Raw genomic sequence first — 19,312 nt, forward strand, 5'->3', positions numbered from 1 at the left:
GTTGGAACGTGTGAGGTCATACACTTTGGTAGAAAAAAAACCAAAAAGCAAGTTATTATTTAAATGGAGAAAGATTGCAAAGTGCCGCAGTACAGCGGGACCTGGAGGTACTTGTGCATGAAACACAAAAGGTTAGTATGCAGGTACAGGAAGTGATCAGGAAGGCCAATGGTACCTTGGACTTTATTGTAAAGGGGATGGCGTATAAAAGCAGATAAGTCTTGCTACAGCTATACAAGGTATTGGTGAGGCCACACCTGGAATACTGCGTGCAGTTTTGGTTTCCATATTTACGAAAGGATATACTTGCTTTGGAGGCAGTTCAGAGAAGGTTCACTAGGTTGATTCCGGGGATGAGGGGGTTGACTTATAAGGAAAGGTTGAGTAGGTTGGACCTCTACTCATTGGAATTCAGAAGAATGAGAGGTGATCTTATCGAAACGTATAAGATTATGAGGGAGCTAGACAGGGTGGATGCAGAAAGGATGTTTCCACTGATGGGGAGACTAGAATTAAAGGGCACGATCTTAGAATAAGGAGCCGCCCATTTAAAACAGAGATGAGGAGGAATTTCTTCTCTCAGAGGGTTGTAAATCTGTGGAATTCGCTGCCTCAGAGAGTTGTGGAAGCTGGGACATTGAATAAATTTAAGACAGAAATAGACAGTTTCTTAAACGATAAGAGGATAAGGGGTTATAGGTATCGGGCAGGGAAGTGGAGCTGAGTCCATGATCAGATCAGCCATGATCTTATTGAATGGCAGAGCAGGCTCGAGGGGCCGTATGGCCTACTCCTGTTCCTATTTCTTATGTTCTTATGTTCTTATCTGTGGAGAGAAAGCAGAGTTAACGTTTCGGGTTGATGACCCCTCGTCAGAAGTCAGCATTTTCTGTTTTTATTCCAAATTCCAGCATCCGCAGTATATGCATCAGTGAGATCACCTCTCATTCTTCTAAACTCCAGAGAATATTGGCCCTATCTAATCAATCTCTCAACATAGGACAAACCTCTCATCCCAGGAATCAATCTATTACAGACCGGTGGCGTACAGTTTGTTCCAGTGGTATTATGTCCATATACAGAACAACGCCGCTATTCCAAAGTAGCTGGGATTGAAGAAATTCATTCAACATTCCCAATGTTAACAGCTTTGTCTTCCATTTGTTTTTCTGAAACTATGCAATTTGCTTGTACAGTCCTTTACAGTGTAATGCTCTTTTCAACCACACACCCAGTAAGAACCGCTCAAGCACTTGTCTCTATGTACCTCACTACATCGCTCAGGAACGTCTCGAATCGCTTCACTTACAACAAGTTACTCTGAATAGTTGATCGCGGTTGTTAAGTCGACAAGCTCGACAGCCATATTTGCACACGGCAAGATCGTGCAGATGGTAACAAGCTGAACGGCCGGTTACTCTGTTTCTGGTGGGATTGGTTGAGGAAGGGATGTTGAATTCATGCATTTTCGGCGTATTACGTCTTTCAGTGACACTCTTGTTAAGCGGGACTCCCAAGAGAAGCACCCAGGCTTAGCAGCATAATCTTGTCGACTCCCTGTACCCGACACAAAGCCAGATTGCAAAAGCTCACGGCAGCAAGCGAAAATCTGGTGACTGCAGCAAGAAAAAGGCTGAAGGCCAGCGAATAAGGAATAGCAGGGAGCTGTTCTGAGGGACAACCATACTCTTGGGCCATTAATAAACTGCTCAGATGTTGCTTGTGCAGCTCAACGCCTTCCAGCTTGGTGACACACTGCAAACTACCCTTCATTCTACATACAACAGGGAGCCAAGCAGATGCATAACCTGAAGGCACGGGAGTTCCTCGGGCAGTGCATCGCAAAACTGTAGCTCACCCATAGGTACACACCGCAAAACATTGTCGGAAGAAAATAGTCAGAAAAAAAAATGGATCAATACAGCTGAAAGCATCGCAGCACTGGACAGAACATGCTGCACGCTACTGGTCAGTCAAATTCACCCGCCGTGAAAACAAATGGCTTTCGTGCTTGGAACACAATCACTTTCACTCTCAGCACTCAACGATGCGCATTCACAGTTTGCAGTGTCCCCTACCAAAGTGGTCCATTCGGATAAACATGGTTTATCTAGCGCTCCCAGTGTCTCACTAGAAGTCTTTTGGCTACGATTAACAAGTGGTTCCTCAGAGCTCTGAAGAGAAAAAGAAACATATTGAAAAGATTATCTAAAATGGCCTGCAAAGGATCTGGAATTGTCTATCATGCATTACTGAGTTGGAACAGCGAGTGTCCATGCTCTTATTACAGTTTCAAAGTGTATCACACTGTTAACTCGTGCCAAATGATTATATTGGTAATCAAATACAGCATTATCCACACTCTGAAATTACAGGGTAGCAGTGGAGGTTTTTCAGCTCCCATTAGTCCGATCATTGAATTGATAAGCCCTTTTTATTTAAAAAAATACTCTTGGAAAAAGTCTAATTTTGGTAGCTTAGTCATAATTTGGATCGATTGTGCTTCCTCGAGCACGCCGTGTACATATCAGCTGGCTCGACCGCACAGAAACAGCAGGCCACACATAAAAACAGACGCAGCTCTTAAAGGTGGCAGCATTTAGCCACAACGGATTGTGGGGAACACGGTGATGATTTTGATTCGTTAAACTATTGGGACTACCGCGCTAAAACCGATGATCTGGTCATGATCACATTGCTGTTTGTGGGAGCTTGCTGTGCGCAAATTGGCTGCCGCGTTTCCCACATTACAAAAGTGACTACACTTCAAAAAAGTGCCTCATTGGCTGCAAAGCACTTTGGGACATCCGGTGGTCGTAAACGCCGCTATAGAAATGCAAGTCTTTATTTTTCTCGCAACCTTTCAGAGATTCTTAAAATAGGTGCGCAAGGGGATAAAACAATAACTAGCATTTATATAGCACCTTTAACGTAGTAAAGCGTCCCAAGGCGCTTCACAGGAGTGTTTTAAGACAAAACAAATACATTGAACACCGAGCCACAGAAGAAGAAATTACAGCAGGTAACCAAAAGCAGGTCAAAGAGGTAGGTTGTAAGGAGCGACTTAAAGGAGGAAAGAGAGGTAGAGAGGCAGAGAGTTTAGGCAGGAAATTCCCGAGCTTGGGGCCTAGGCAGCTGAAGGCATGGCCACCAATGGTTGAGCGATTATAATCAGGGATACAATCACTATCACTATAGTAGTACTCGGTAAAATAATGGGACTAAAGGTGGACAAGTCCCCTGGACCTGATGGCTTACATCCTAGCGTCTGAAAAGAAGTGGCTGCAGAGATAGTGAATGCATTGGGTGAGCAGGACTTGGTGTGAGTTAGGGTCGAGCGAGCGAGGGGAGGGTCGTTAGATTTCTGTTTGTCTTTATCTATAATTTACTGCATTAGTTGACATACGACCACAATATTTCCGGTGCTGCCTATACAAATGTATCTGCAATGATAGCACTGCTTCACTTTTGCTACTTGACACGGTCTTCCAGGATAAGGACAGGAGATCCCCAGGAGTATCTGCTGGGGCTCCCAGACAGATAAAAGTTTGAAAGCAAGTGCAATAAATGGATCAATTAAAATAATACAGCAGATTAGGTCAAAGCTTCACAGCTTGATCACTCCACCATTGGCGGTCGTGTTTCAGCTTCCAAGGCCCTAAGCTCTGGAACTCCCTCCCTAAGGCTCTCCGCTTCTCTACCCCCTCTCTCCTCCTTTAAGACGCATCCTTAAAACCTATCTCTTAGACCAAACTTTTGGTCACCTGTCCCAATATCTTCTTATGTGGCTCGTTGTCAAATTTTGTTTGATAATTTCTCCTGTGAAGCACCTTGGGACATTTTACTATGTTACAGGTGCTATATAAATGCAAGTTGTTGTTGGTGCTGAAAATTCAGCAAGGAAACTCGACAGCGAGAGCACGTGGCTCCGAGCTCCTGGGATTCCAACGGCAAACTCGCTTGCTCAAGTTTTGCGTACCGCAGTCGGGTCACGGTGGAGCAGGGTAGGGTAGGGGGTGGGAGGGTGGCGTTAGAAAGTCCCTACCCGCTTGAATTAAGTGAGATTCTGCGGGAAGGGGAGTTTGGCAGCACTCATGTGAGCTTCCTAGGGTTGGGATCTGCGCGGTCACAGCTTAGATAAAACAAAAGCAGATGCACGGCTCAGCAATTCAATCTATTTCTCGGTATATCCAGTTGCCGTGGGATAAATTCAGGACAGATTTACACATCCAACATGGTACCATGGCCACCCTGGCAGTAATTAATTATCAATTACAGTTATAATTGCTTATTGAGCACAGCTATTCGCAAACAATATATGCTTTTTTTGAACAAATGTTTCGGAGCATCAATCTAATAGGACTTTTGTTGAGAAGTCACAAGGGACTGCTGAATTTATCACACCGTGATTCTATTTTTAGCTGCAAGATAAATCTTCCCCCTTCAACCCGAACATACCACCCAAGGACCACCCATCTCCCCATCACACCACCCAGGAATGACCCATCTCCCCATCACACCACCCAGGAACGACTCATCTCCCCCATCACACCACCCAGGAACGACCCATCTCCCCATCACACCACCCAGGAACGACCCATCTCCCCATCACACCACCCAGGAACGACCCATCTCCCCATCACACCACCCAGGAACGACCCATCTCCCCCATCACACCACCCAGGAACGACCCATCTCCCCATCACACCACCCAGGAACGACCCATCTCCCCATCACACCATCCAGGAACGACCCATCTCCCCATCACACCACCCTGGAACAACCCATCTCCCCATCGCACCACCCAGGAACGACCCATCTCCCCCATCACACCACCCAGGAACAACCCATCTCCCTATCACACCACCCAGGAACGACCCATCTCCCCATCACACCAACCTGGAACGACCCATCTTCCTATCACACCACCCAGGAACGACTCATCTCCCTATCACACCACCCAGGAACGATCCATCTCCCCATCACACCACCCTGGAACAACCCATCTCCCCATCACACCACCCAGGAACGACCCATCTTCCTATCACACCACCCAGGAACGACCTATCTCCCTATCACACCACCCTGGAACGACCCATCTCCCTATCACACCACCCAGGAACGACCCATCTCCCTTCTACCCTAACACACCAGAGACCAGTCTGAAAGCTGTCAGTCTTGGCTCAGTGGTAGCAACCTCACCTCTGAATCAAGACATTCATGAGTTCAAACCCCACTCTGGAAACTTGCACATGTAATCTAGGCTGACACTTCACTGCAGTACTAAGGGAGCGCTGCATTGTCGAAGGAAGTGTCTTTCAAATGAGATGTTAAAAACAGGCCCCAGCTGCTCTCTCAGGTGAATGTAAAATATCCCATGGCACGATTCGAAGAAGAGCAGGGGAGTTCTCCAGGTGTCCTGGTCAATGCATGTCCCTCAGCCAGCATCACTAAAACAGATTATCTGGTCAATATCTCAGTGCTGCTTGTGGGAGCTTGCTGTGCACAACTCAGCTGCTGTGTTTTCCTACAACTCCAAGAATCAGCATTGCTGTGAGGCAATGTGGGTTGTTCTGAGGTTGATGCTCTCGACTTGACTATTCCAACGTACTCCTGGCTGGCCTCCCACATTCTACCCTATGTAAACTTGAGATCAGCCAAAACTCGGCTGACCGTGCCCTAACTCACATCAAGTCCCACTCACCCATCACCGCTGTGCTCACTGACCTACACTGGCTCCCGGTTAAGCAACACCTCGATTTCACAATTCACATCCTTGTTTTAAATCCCTCCGTGGCCTCGCCCCCTCTCTATCTCTGTAATCGCCTCCAGCCCCACAAACATCTCCCCCCGCCCCCCTAGATGTCGGCGCTCCTCTAATTCTGCCCTCTTGGCCAACCCTGATTAGAATCGCTCAACCATTGGTGGCCGTGCCTTCTATTGCCTAGGCCCCAAGTTCTGGAACTCCCTCCCTAAACCTCTCCACCTCCCTACCTCTCTTTCCTCCTGCAAGACATTCCTGAAAACCTACCTCTTTGATCAAGCTTTTGGTCACCTCCGCTAATATCTACTTGTGCAGCTCAGTGTCAAAATTGTTATCTCATAATACCCCTGTGGTGCCTTGGGGACTTTTCACTGCGTTAACGGCACTATATAAATAAACGTTGTGGTTATTGTTGTTGTGAATGACATTATATAAATCCGTGCCTTGCTTTTTTTCTTCCACACACAAGTCTCCACAAGTCTCTGTTCCACCTCTCTGCCATTATATCACAGGGAGGCTCCCAGTAGGAACCATATGATTCACTGCAGGGTCAGAGGGACCGTTAACCCCCGACTGCCACCCAGCAACCTGCTGGTTTGGGGGAATTCTGCCAGACTCAGGCACACCAGCAGAGAGAGAAGTGGCAGAATCCACACCGTGGGGTCCAGGTGCCCACCTCGGCTCGAAGTCCGAATGAGTGACAACAGCTACAAATTTGAACTCTTGCTGATTTATCCCACGCTCAAACGGCACCCCCACAGATTACAAGCAGAGGTTCTACAGACCTCATGATCCTCTGCCACACCAGCACTCTTTGGAGCAGAGGAGGCTGAGGGGAGATTTAATTGAGGTGTATAAAATTATGAGGAGCTGAGGTAGAGTGGATAAGAAGGGCCTATTTCTCTTAGAGAGTTCAATAACTAGGCGGGGGGCATAGATTTAAAGTAATTGAAAGGATTAGAGGGGAGTTGAGGAGATCGCCTCTGTACCCTCTCCACTGCAATCACATCTTTCCTGTAATGCGGTGGCCAGAACTGCACGCAGTACTGCAGCTGTGGCCTAATTAATGTTTTAATTCAGAGCACAAGCAATGAGAACCCACTCAATGTACAAGACAAGCCTCGGTATAACAAAGGGCTGCTAACTCCCGAGCGAATGCACAGCAGTACTTGGTGTTCAAAGTCGCTAAGACAAAAAACAATGGGATTATCGCAGGTAGCCAAGTACGTGCTGTGATGCACACACACACACACCTACTTACGCGTGCACGCACACAGACACACACGCCCCCGAGTTACCTGAAGTCAATAATGACACTCTCCTCATCAATCAGATTCAGAAGAGCTTTGCTTGCAGCTGATCCTTTACTGACGAGTGCCCGCGGAGATGAAATGAAGCACTGGGGATCTGAAGTCAACGCCGAAAATACTAGCAAGATGGGTTAACGGGACCCTGGCGAGGGGACCCATCAAAAACATTACCCCTGTCTAACTCCTAGCACCGACACATGCACATAATCAAATCTCTCCCCGTTTCTGATATGTATCCACACAATGTAAACACAATCTCCTTTTTTCTGTTGGTGAGGTGATGTCGTTTAATGACTTGAGGCTTTTTTAGCTCGTTAACATATGTCCTCCACCTTGATGAGTGAACAACCGCTCTCTGTCATCATATGGCAGAGTTCAGCACAAACTGCTCAACAAACCAGTCAACAGCAAAAACTGTTGCTGTGCAACTACAGTGGGTAAACAAGGTCATTGATCACAACTACTGTGCTGGGAGCTGATAACAAAGGAAAGCAAGCAATCCGATTATCCTTGTACCAGCACACAATGTGCCACACTATATGTCAGTCAATTACAGAGCGCATAGGATCACTGGCACCTTGTGCAAATACAGCCCAAGTTACACACGCACACACACACATTTTCAGTTCAGGCCACTCGGCTCAACCACTCAGTGATTACCCTCCACGCTCGAAAACAGTTCGAATCACATAATTGCCAGTCATCCATGGCTCAGTGGACAGCACTCTCGCCTCTGAGTCAGAAGGTTGTGGGTCCAAGTCCCACTCCAGGAACTTGAGCATAAAAATCTAGGCTGACACTCTAGTGCAGTGCTGAGAGAGTGCTGCACTGCTGGAAGTGCCGTCTTTCGGATGCGACATTAAATCGAGGCCCCATCTGCCCCCTCAGGTGGACGTAAAAGATTTCATGGCACTATTTCGAAGAAGAGCAGGGGAGTTATCCCTGGTGTCCTGGGGCCAATATTTATCCCTTAATCAACATCACAAAAAAACAGATTATCTATCTGGTCATTATCACTGTTTGTGGGAACTTGCTGTGTGCAAATTGGCTGCCATGTTTCCTACATTACAACAGTGATTACACTTCACAATGTATTTTATTGGCTGTAAAACGCTCTGGGACGTCCAATGGTCGCAAAATGCGCTGTATAAATCCAAGTCTTTCTTTTATTTGCCCGCCCTGTTCCCATATTTCTTCAACCCCTTTCCTTCATCCACCTCTCCAACCTAATCTCAAATGTTGTCATAGCTTCTGCCTGAACCATTAATGCAGCCTCTCAGCTCTCCGTCTGAAGAAGTTTACAATCTCCTGTATCTATGTTTACCCCCCCCCACCCCATTATTTAGGCAAAAGACATAGTTCAGCTTAGCTCATTAGGAAACCAAACGTTTCTCAACCCCAAAGTACGAGCTGGCAAAAAGACAACATGTCTGCATTCTATTCCCGCCTTTAAATACTTCACGGCCAAAGGCACTTTATGCCGTCGTGTACACGTGCACACACTCCAGTTATCGACCTGTTACTTTAGGCGCAATCCATTTGTGTACCGCAGGAATGGATGACGATTCTGGGTAATTTGCTGTTGCCAGACATGGACAGACGAAAGTTACCGTCCTTACCCAGTCTAGGCCTAAAGGTGACTCCAATCCCATATCAATGTGGTTGGCGCCCAGCTGCCTTCTGAAGCAGCCAGTCAGCCCCACAGGCTGCCAATATTGAGGCAGGAGAAGAGGAGCTGAGGCAATCAATCTTTTAATAAAAATATTCTTCCCGTTGTGAGGTTATTAAAGATTTAGGACACGAGTTTGTGTGCTGGCTTCATGGGCCCCGTCCCTCAACTCCCCCCTCCTACAAATCAAAGAGCAGGGGGAAGGGGAGGGAGTCACCACCTTCCTTCAACTGGCTGACCAGTTCGCAAAAACCTCAACGTCTTCATAATTCAGTGGACTTAGAGGTAGCTCTCAACATGGTGCATGAGGAACAGTGCCAGGCCAGTCCGACGTGTCCAGGACTGGAAGAGTAGGACAGGGAGCCAGTACGAGCTGTCGCTTCTGATCCACTGTGCCAATGTGCCCGCTAATTTATTTTGGGTGCACAACCCTTTTTGGCGCCACATGGTCAATTCAAATAACCGGGCACAGGCGGTTTTTCTCATTGAGCGGCCTGCACGGGACTTGCATACCGCTGTGTGGCCAGGACTGGCGCACAGGATGAGTTTGACCAGCAAGACAGGAAAGATGGCAAGAGGCTTTCTTAGAATTTTGAAGACGTTAAGGATATGAGGCTAATACACTGTGTAATACAAAAATATGAAAAGTGCTGCTTCTGGTTAGGTATGGTGAGGAGAGGGAGAGGGAAGAAAGGAAAGAGAGGAAAGGACTTGCATTTATATAACGTCTTTCACGACCACCAGACGTTTCCAAGTGCTTTACAGCCAATGAAGTACTTTTTGGAGTGTAGTCACTGTTGTAATGTGGGAAGGAAACCTGCTGTCCTTACCCGGTCTAGGGTTAAATGTGACTCCAGTCACACATCAACATGGTTGGCACTTAGCTGCTTTCTGAAGTGGCCCACGAGCCACTCAGTTGTCAGGACAACTAGGTACAGGCAATAAATGCCAGCTTTGCCAGCATCACCCACATCCCGCAAATAACAATGTTAGCACGGTATGGTTTATATTCTCCCTCCTGCTGTAGGGAGAGCCCCATGGAGATAATGTGATGTAAAACTAATCATTTTGAATTTAATTCAGCGTTTATGGGAAGCCGGAAGCAAATCAGCTGCAGAAGTTCCGCCATCGCGTTTCCATTTGAACACATCCCACAATTTAACCAGACACTTCCTAGTTCGAAACCTCAGCTAACGCAGAAGGCAGCCGCAGCAACGCTTCTTTAACCCTCCGAGTCCCAGGATCAATATTGACAGGATAGATGCTGAGAGGTTGTTTCCCCTGGCTGGAGAGTCTAGAACTACAGATAGAAGGGTCTAGAACCAGAGGACATAGATTTAAGATGATTGGCAAAAGGATCAAAGGCAACATAAGAAAAAAAAATTTTACGCAGCGAGTGGTTAGGATCTGGAATGCGCTGCCTGAAAGGGTGGTGGAGGCAGACTCAATCACGGCTTTCAAAGACGAGTTGGATATATACCTGAAAGAAAACAAATTGCAGGGCTACTGGGAAAGGGCAGGGGAATGGGACAAGCCGAGGTGCTCTTGTAGAGAGCCGGCACGGGTTCGATGGGCCGAATGGCCTTCTTAAATGCTGTAACCATTCTTTAATTCTAACTCGGGGACACAGTCTCAGGATAAGGGGTCAGCCACTTAGGACTGAGATGAGGAGAAATTTCTTCACTCAGAAGGTTGTGAACCTTTGGAATTCTCTACCCCAGAGGGCTGTGGATGCTGAATTGTTGAGTGTAGTCAAGGCTGAGATCGATAGGTTTTTGGACTGCAGGGGAATCAAGGGATATGGAGATCGAGCAGGAAAGTGGAGTTGAGGTTGAAGATCAGCCATGATCGTATTGAGTGGCGGAGCAGGCTCGAGGGGCCGTACAGCCTCCTGCTGCTCTCAACTCTTACAACTCTTAATAGGAGACAAAATTAACCAGTTAAGTCAAGTGCCCCCCAATCTGGGGGACACTCCAAACATTTTTCAACTGCCCTTTTTTTTCTCAACTCTTACATTCTTATGTAAAGCAAAACAGGTGCGGAATAAAGATTGCGACCGTTTCAGTTCCTTCGTGTCGCACCTTGACTTGAACATACCCAGCACCAGCTCATCTCTTCTGCACAGGTTATGTGACAGAAAATCAGCTGTGTAGGACATGCATCCAAGAGATTATCTTCCCCACAATGAAAAGCACCAATCATTTTACACCGACTAAACGGCCAGCAAGCAATTTTTCTTTAAGCCTATCCCCAAGCAGTAAAAACAGTGCTATTCTCATTCCTGTCAAGACATTGCAATTATACAACAACCCCAACCATCATAGAATTTTACAGCACAAAGACAGGCCATTTGGCCCAACAGGTCTGTGCCGGTGTTTATACTACACACGAGCCTCTTCCCACCCCTACTTTATCTAACCCCCAAGTCATCCATGGCTCAGTTGGCAGCACTCTCGCCTCGGAGTCAGAAGGTTCCCACTCCAGAGACTTGACCACAAAAATCTAGGCTGACACTCCAGTGCAGTGCTGAGGGAGTGCTGCACTGTTGGAGGTGCCGTCTTTCAGATGAGACTTTAAACCGAGGCCCCGACTGCTCTCCCAGGTGGATGTAAAAGATCTCATGGCACTATTTCCAAGAAGAGTTATCCCTGCTGTCCTGGCCAATATTTAGCCTTCAATCTACATAACAAAGACAGATTATTTGGTCATTATCACATTCCTGTTTATGGATGCTGCAGCGTTTCCTACATTACAACAGTGACAACACTTCAAAAAGTACTTCACTGACTGGAGAGCGCTTTTGGGTGTGTTGAGATCGTGAAAGGCGCTATAGAAATGCAAGTCTTTTTTTTAAACCCTATCAGCATATCCTTCTATTCCTTTCTCCCTCATATACTCATCCAGCTTCCCCTTGAAGACACCAGGCCAGAATACGATCACCTTCCTAGATGGGCCCTGAAGAGTTAAGGTTTGAGAATGCACGTGACACACTTTGCAGCTGCAATGCTGTGCAGCCCGTGAGCTGAAATACTGTGATACTGTAATGGGACAGGCATTCTGGCCGAGGTTGTTTGTGGCGTGCTGTCTGAGGGCTCGAGCTTCAAACCCCCGACGACAGGGGAAATGGCTCCCTTTGTCACTCACATTGTCAGCGGGTCGCAGTCTATTGAGCAGTGACCGTGATCGAGCAACATTCTGCACCTTTCCGAGTGAATCAATGCAACAACTCCTCGCCATGACCCGAGCTGCACTCATTTCCTACTCCTGCTCAGATCCTGTTCTGGCAAGCCGTTCCATGACAGGGAGGGGAGCCTGCAGCCAGCTGCCCAGAGGGAAATCGATTTTCCCACCCAAGTGGGCAAGCGCCTCGCCTCCTCTCTGCTGACGATACAGGTGATGTCAGCAATATGCCATGTGGAGAAATCACAGGCACATTAACCGTCCCCGTAACGCTCTTTACACAGCGCTGCTTTACAATCCCCAGAATAACACTATCTGTGTATACGTGTGACATGACACATGAAACAGGCTGCCGTTTTCTGCCTACACTGCTTAGTCTTTTGACCTCGCTGAAGTCTACCCAACAACTTACGATTCACCGCCAGAAGCTCTGACAACATTTACACGGCGTGGAGTATCTTAACACAGCGATTAGCGAGCTCCACCAACTCACAGTTTAATATTCTGTCCCCATCACAGCTGCACATCGGGGAAAGAGAGGGGAGAGTGTGGCGGGGGGTGGTGAGGTCGGTCCTGTCGTCGACATTTCTCCCCCTCCAAGCCACACACCAACAACGCAGAAACTGGCTCAGCCCCCGGGAGGCCCCTCTGGATACGATTGCAAGAACGGCACCGTTCGACAAGCACAGCTGTCATGTCAACACCGGCATAGGCCGCACAGCACCCCCCGCGCCCCCCACCTTCCCCCAGCAGGCAGCTGGCTCACAACTCACAGAAGAAACACATGGACTTCCTTCCTCCCGAGACCTGAACTTGTTGTCATAGCGGAGCACAGTAAGGTCGGGGGAGGGAGAGAAAGAGTCAGAGCTCGAACCAAAGCAGACGGAGAGAACTCAACTAGTCACAGCTCTTTCCGAGCTTCACTCCCTTCCCATTCGATCCAGATCTTTAAAGAATGCTTCCCTGGAATTAGTTCCTGCGTCTGTTGCTAACTCCGCAGCCTGGTTCCTCCCGGGGAGTCAAAAGGAAATCCAGGAGCTGTACGGTCAAAAAAATAAATATGCACCCTTCAAAGGGCCTTGGGGATATTTACCTCTGTGTCACACCACAGGAGAAGCTTTCTCCGCCTGTTTGCTGTTATCCAGGCTTTGGAAGGATCCAAGGACGTGGTCACCAATGGCTGGCACATCCCCAGTTTGTAAATCTACCTGCTGGCTGATCTAACTTTAGACTTGTGTTTCTTTCTGGAATGTTCTAGGCGGGTTAAAAAAAAAAAGAGACTCATTTGCAGTTACTCAGCCAACAGCCCCCCATTCGTGTCTCTGGAGTCGGTCCACCACAAGCAGCAAAATAACATTTTTAAAAGGTTCATTGTCTCCACAGTGACCCTCACACAGCCGTCCCACCACCACTGTGAAGTTCACCCAGGAGCTGGGACCTGACAAAACAACCAGTTTTGCGACGCGATTGGAAGCTGCGCGACGCTGTGGGCTCACATGAGGTCATTTTCCAAAGTCAGCCAGCAACACGTCCCACATTCATAAGAGTCAGGGATCGGGCTCTGCTCCCAAGCTCTTTTGGGGATCACAAGTTTCCAGGAATGAGGGGCGGAGGAAGGGGTCAGGAGGAATCGCATCGTCAAAGAGGTGACTCACAGTTTGGGACAGGGGCTCACCCTGCATTGTTTAAACCAACAGTATTTTTTTTTTAAGAACTTTAAAACTTTCTATACACAATGCGTTCGAAACCATGGTTCGGAGTCCGGATAACACGCTTAGCAGCAACGCAGTTAGCATAGATTGATAAACAGGGACCCCCTCGACCCGAGATGTTCAGATAGATCATCACATTTCTGGCCATCTTTCTGTGATTTGTTGGTACACATTATTTCTGTTGTTGCACACTGACAGATGTTTTCTGCAACCAGAGCACTGGCTCCCATTGGGAATCCGACCTTATTAGGTCAAGAGCTGGGGGGGAGGAGGGTCCCTGGGAGGGCACTAACATTTAAACAGGGTCCTGGAGGGGAAGGGCATGTTTAGAGCTATTAATATTTACAACGAGGTCCTGCAGAGATGTCAAATATTTACAGGGGGTGCCTGGGGAGATGTTTTGGGGGTGGACTGGTCTCTCGGACAGTGTTGTTTACTGGCATTCGTGGGAAGGATATTGTTTACAGAGGATCTTGGGGAGGGCGGTGGGGGGGCACGAAGCGGGTACTGTTTACAGAGTGGACAGGTAGGTAACGTTTACAGGAGGGACTCAGGGCAGATGTTTACAGGGGGGTCACGGAGAGCACTGGGGGGGGGGGGGGGGAGGAGGAGTGGAAACAGTGTAGAGAGGGTCGACGGAGAGGGTCAGGAGGAGGATATACTTTTGAGGGGGTCAGGGAAGGGGAGGAGGCCAGGCGGAGGATATAGTTTAGAAGGGATCGGGGAGGGGGTCAGCAGATAATATACTTTAGAGGGGATCAGGGGGAAAGAGGGGTCGGGGATACTATAGGTTAGAGGGTGTCGGGGGGAGCAGGGTCGGGGACGAGAGGGTCAGGGGTGATATAGTTTAGAGGGGTGAGGGGGAGCAGGGTCGGGGGCGAGGGAATCAGGGGATGATATAGTTCAGAGGGGGTGAAGGAGAGCAGGGGCCAGTAGAAGAGGGATCAGGGAATGATATAGTTTGGGGGGGTTTAGGGGTGGGGGGGTTTAGGGTGTGGGGGGCTCAGGGGGTGATATAGTTTAGAGGGGGTCGGAGGAGAGTCAGACACAGAAGTGTGACGACCCATGTTGCCGAATAGGTAGAGAAAGTTTTACTGTTTCGGGGGGGGGGGGGATTTCCGGGAGGGGGGTGTTGGTGCGTTTAGTGGGGAAGGGGGTGAATCGGCCGGCTGAAGCCCACCATCGCACTCTCTCTCTTACCTTGACGGGGAGCGGAGCGGTGCGGCGCTGCCGATCCCGGAGCCGATCCCGATCTCGCGCCGTGGAGCCGGAGCCGAGCCGCGCCCGCACCATGGCTCGGCTCAGCCCGCCGCCGCCATCGAGGCCGCCCGGGGTGGGTTGTGTGGGGAGGGGAGTGTGAGTGAAAGGCCGGCCGGCCGGGGAGAGGAGAGGCGAGGAGGGCAGGCCCGGATCCGGCTCCCGGACCCGCGCCTCAGCCGCGCTGCCGGCGGGGCGGCGCCATGCCCGAGTGGGCGGGCGGGTGAGGGACGCTCGCTGGGTGACTGGGCGCTGCGCTCAGGGGGACGTGGGCCCGCGCCACCGCCGCCACAACAACAACAACATGTCCGGCCGCCGCCTCGGCCCGTGTGAGCGGAGCGCACCGCGCCGGCGCACTGCGGCCCGGGGGCGGGGCCAGCAAGGGCAGGGGCGGGGCCAGCAAGGGCAGGGGCGGGGCCAAAGGGAGAGGGGCGGAGTCCCGGGGGTGAGAGGAGGGCGGGGCCAGAGGGAGCGGGGCGGGGCCCCGGGGGTGAGAGTAGGGCGGGGCCAGAGGGAGCGGGGCGGGGCCACGAGAGTGAGAGGAGGGCGGGGCCTGAGCTGGAGCCAGTGGGAGAGATAGGCGGGGCCAGTGTGGAGGCGGGGCCTGGGGTAGGGGGCGTGGTCCGAGACAGGTGGGCGGAGTCAGCAAGACGGGGCGGGGCCAGCGTGGAGGGCGGGGCCGGAGGGAGAAGGGAAAGACGAGAAGAATCGGGAGAAAGGTGACAGAGGAAAAGGGGAACAGTGCAGAGAAATGGGAAAGGAGGAAAGAGGAGAGTGAAGGGGAGGGAAAGAGGAAAGAAGAATGCGGAAAGGGGATCAGTAAATGGGAGGAGAAGTAGAGAGGAAAGTGGAGGGAAATGGAGAGAAGGGAAAATGACAAGGAGGAGATGGGATGGGAGGATATGGGGTGGTGAGGGGGAATGGAAAGAGGAGGGGCTGGGAACATAGATGTGAAAGGGGTGGTATGGGGAGGGAGAGGAAAGGGCAAGATTGAAAAGGGCAAGGATTGTGGTGAAGGGAGGAGTGAAGGGGAAGGAGAGGAGCGGGAATGAATGAAGGGAGGGAGGAACGATGAGGGGAGAGCGAATGGTATGGTAGGAGGGAGAGGGGTGAATGAGGAAGCGACAAGCGAGGGTAGGGTGGGAAGGGGGCGATGGAGGGAGGGGAGAGGGGAGGGAGGGAAAGGACAGGAGAAAAGAAACAGAGGGAGGGAGGTGAAAGAGGAAATGGAAGAGGAGAGAATGGAGATGGAGGGTGAAGGAAAACGGAGAGGAAGGGAGAACAGAGGAATGGAGGGGCAGGGTAAGGGAGGAGGAAGGAGTGGAAGAAAGGGTAATGAATGGAGAGATTTGGGAAGTTGGGGAGAGGAGAGGGAGCATGGATGGAGGGGAGAGGGAAGGAGGTAGGAGGGGAGTAGGCAGGAGGAATAGAGAGGAGGCATGAGGTGGGGAAGATGAGGGGGAAGAGGCAGAAAGGGGAAGGGAGATGGGTCGCGGAGGAGGAGGTGATGGCGAGCTGTGAAGTGCGAGATCACTTTGGAAAATAAATTGAAATAGTGTTTGTATTTTTCACGGAGTAAGATACAACCCGGGCAGTTAATCGCAGTTGTTGTCTTTCTGTGATAGAAATTGATGAGTTGCTAATAATTCAAAAGGTAAAACTTGCCTGAAATAAAGTTTCTTGAGAATTCAACCTCCAGTATGTTTTGAAATTGGTTGGAAACAGCAAAGGGACTCTGAAATCCTTGGTTCAGCAAGACCAATTGGGATATTTGCAAAAACTGCTGAAGCTCAGAATCCATAGTCTACAGACCTTGCATAGAATGACATAGAATGTACAGGCCATTAGACCCATTTGATCCTTGACGGTGTTTATGCTCCACACAAGTCTCCTCCCACCCGACTTCATCTAACCAAATCAACACATCTGTCTTTCGGATGAGACGTTAAACCGAGGCCCTGTCTGCCCTCTCAGGTGGACGTAAAAGATCCCATGATACTATTTTGAAGAAGACAGGGGACTTCTCCCTCGTGTCCTGACCGATATTTATCCCTCAATCAACACCACCAAAAGCAGACTATCCCATTGCTATTTATGGGACCGTGCTGTGCGTAAACTGCCTTACACATTTCTCTATGTTACAACAGCGACTGGACTTCAAATACCTGCAAAGCATTTTGGGAGGTCCTGAGGATGTGAAATAAATGCTATATAAATGCAAGTCTTTCTTTGTTTTTCTTGTTGTATTCCTTTCTCCGTCTTGTGTTTATCTAGCTTCTCCTTAAATGCATCGAACTTCTTTCAACTATTCTATAACAACAACAATAACAACTTGTATTTACATAGTGCCTTTAATGTAGTGAAATGTCCCAAGGCGCTTCACAGGAGTATTATGAGATAAAAATTTGACACCGGGCTGCATGAGGAGAAATTAGCGCAGGTGACCAAAAGCTTCGTCAAAGACGTAAAGGGGGGAAAAGTTTTGAATGGCTAGGGTCCGGAGCAGCAGCCAAAGTGTGCATATGAATGGACAGGGGAAAAGCTCAGGTTACAAAGGCCTGTTTAAATGTAATAATTAATGGGAGCAGGTCAGAGTGGGGAAATATCTTGTCACAGTTTGGACCTTAGATATAATTTGAGGAATTGAAGTAATAACTAATAAAAGATACAAAATACAATACAATGTTAATAGTAATCGCATCATTCTGCAATATTTATTTTTTAATGTTTAATTTTCTTTAAAACATCGATATTAGAAATTTCAGTTACTGATGAGACAAATTGACACCAAAATTCTTTTCAGAAACATTTTGAGTGATTAATATTTTAGATCTTGGTGGGTTGGACTGATTAATCATTCAGAATTCATTCTTTGCATAATTTTGTGAATTGTTTCTCATTGGCAGCATTCTAACTGCTTTATGCACTTTCGATTCATACATTCCCTGTCCCTATTAGTTCTCGTTTACTCAAGTTCAATCTGCAGCAATCAGCAAAGTCTTACAGCAAAAATGTAACAGAAAAAGTGTTACAATGAGAAATAAGCGTGACATAGAAGAAGAGCATGATAGAAACAATCCCTTAATAGAAAGAAAGCTTTGCATTTATATAGCATCTTTCATGACCATCATCATCATCATAGGCAGTCCCTTGGAATCGAGGAAGACTTGCTTCCACTTCTGAAGTGAGTTCTTTGGTGGCTGAACAATCCAATACAAGAGCCACAGACTCTGTCACAGGTGGGACAGATAGTCGTTGAGGGAAAGGGTGGGTGGGACTGGTTTGCTGCACACTCACTCCGCTGCCTGCATTGATTTCTGCATGCTCTCAGCGTTGAGACTCGAGGTGCTCAGCGCCCTCTCGGATGCACTTTCTCCACTTAGGGCGTTTTAGGCCAGGGACTCCAAGGTGTCAGTGGGGATGTTGCACTTTATCAGGGAGGCTTTGAGAGTGTCCTTGTAGCATTTCCACTGCCTACCTTTGGCTCGTTTGCTGTGAAGGAGCTCCGAGTAGAGCACTTGCTTTGGGAGTCTCGTGTCTGGCATGTGAACTATGTGGCCTGCCCAGCAGAGCTGATTGAGTGTGGTCAGTGCTTCAATGCTGGGGATGTTAGCCTGGATGAGGACACTGATGTTGGTGCGCCTATCCTCCCAGGGGATTTGTAGGATGTTGCGGAGATATAGTTGATGATATTTCGCCTGCAACTTGAGGTGTCTGCTGTATGTACATGGTCCATGTTTCTGAGCCATACAGGAGGGCAGGTATTACTACAGCCCTGTAGACCATGAGCTTGGTGGCAGTTTTGAGGGCCTGGTCTTCAAACACTCTTTTCCTCAGGCGGCTGAAGGCTGCACTGGAGGCAGTGTTGGATCTCGTCGTTGATGCCTGCTCTTGTTGATAGGAGGCTCCCAAGATATGGGAAGTGGTTCACAGTGTCCAAGGCCTTATATAGCGCTTTTCATGACCACCGGACGTCTCAAAGCGCTTTATAGCCAATGAAGTACTTTTGGAGCGTAGTCACTGTTTGAAGGCAGCCGAATTTGAGAGGGACATTCCATAATCTCTCAAAGGCCCTTGTGAGGTCAAGAAGGCCATATACAAGTTCATGGTCTACAGAACAGTAGAGATATCTGCCCTCCTATATCATTCAGAAACATGGACTATATACATCAAGCACCTCAAAGCACTGGGGAAGTACCACCAATGCTGACTCCACAAGACCCTGCAACTCCATTGGCAGGATAGGTGCAACAACGTCAGTGTTCTCACTCAAGCCAACATCCCCAGCATCGAACCGTTGACCAAGCTCGATCACATTGTCTGCATGGCCGATACTAGAATCCAAAAACAAGTGCTCTACTCAGAGTTCCAACATGGCAAATGAGCCCCAGGTGGGCAGAGGAAACCCTTCAAAGACACC

General features: G+C 48.9%; 1 protein-coding gene across 7 annotated transcripts in view; it reads right to left on the minus strand.

Moving 5' to 3' along the window:
• hipk3a (homeodomain interacting protein kinase 3a) overlaps positions 1–15,221 on the minus strand; it is a 285,348-nt gene extending 270,127 nt beyond the window's left edge. Inside the window, exons 1-2 of one of the 7 annotated variants that reach the window (XM_070899497.1) lie at positions 14,836–15,221; positions 2,079–2,174 (exon numbers count right to left, since the gene is read on the minus strand). In XM_070899497.1, coding sequence (XP_070755598.1) covers positions 2,079–2,103 — 25 coding nt within the window. In that variant the 5' untranslated portion in view covers positions 2,104–2,174; positions 14,836–15,221. Of the gene's footprint in view, positions 1–2,078; positions 2,175–12,416; positions 12,507–12,696; positions 12,997–13,016; positions 13,349–14,835 lie in introns of those variants that run through there. The other 6 variants (XM_070899498.1, XM_070899500.1, XM_070899501.1 and 3 more) reach the window with 6 other exon arrangements.
• Positions 15,222–19,312: the final 4,091 nt, after the last annotated feature.

The sequence above is a fragment of the Pristiophorus japonicus genome, chromosome 14 (genome assembly GCF_044704955.1).
Source record: "Pristiophorus japonicus isolate sPriJap1 chromosome 14, sPriJap1.hap1, whole genome shotgun sequence".
Classification (NCBI taxonomy): domain Eukaryota; kingdom Metazoa; phylum Chordata; class Chondrichthyes; family Pristiophoridae; genus Pristiophorus; species Pristiophorus japonicus.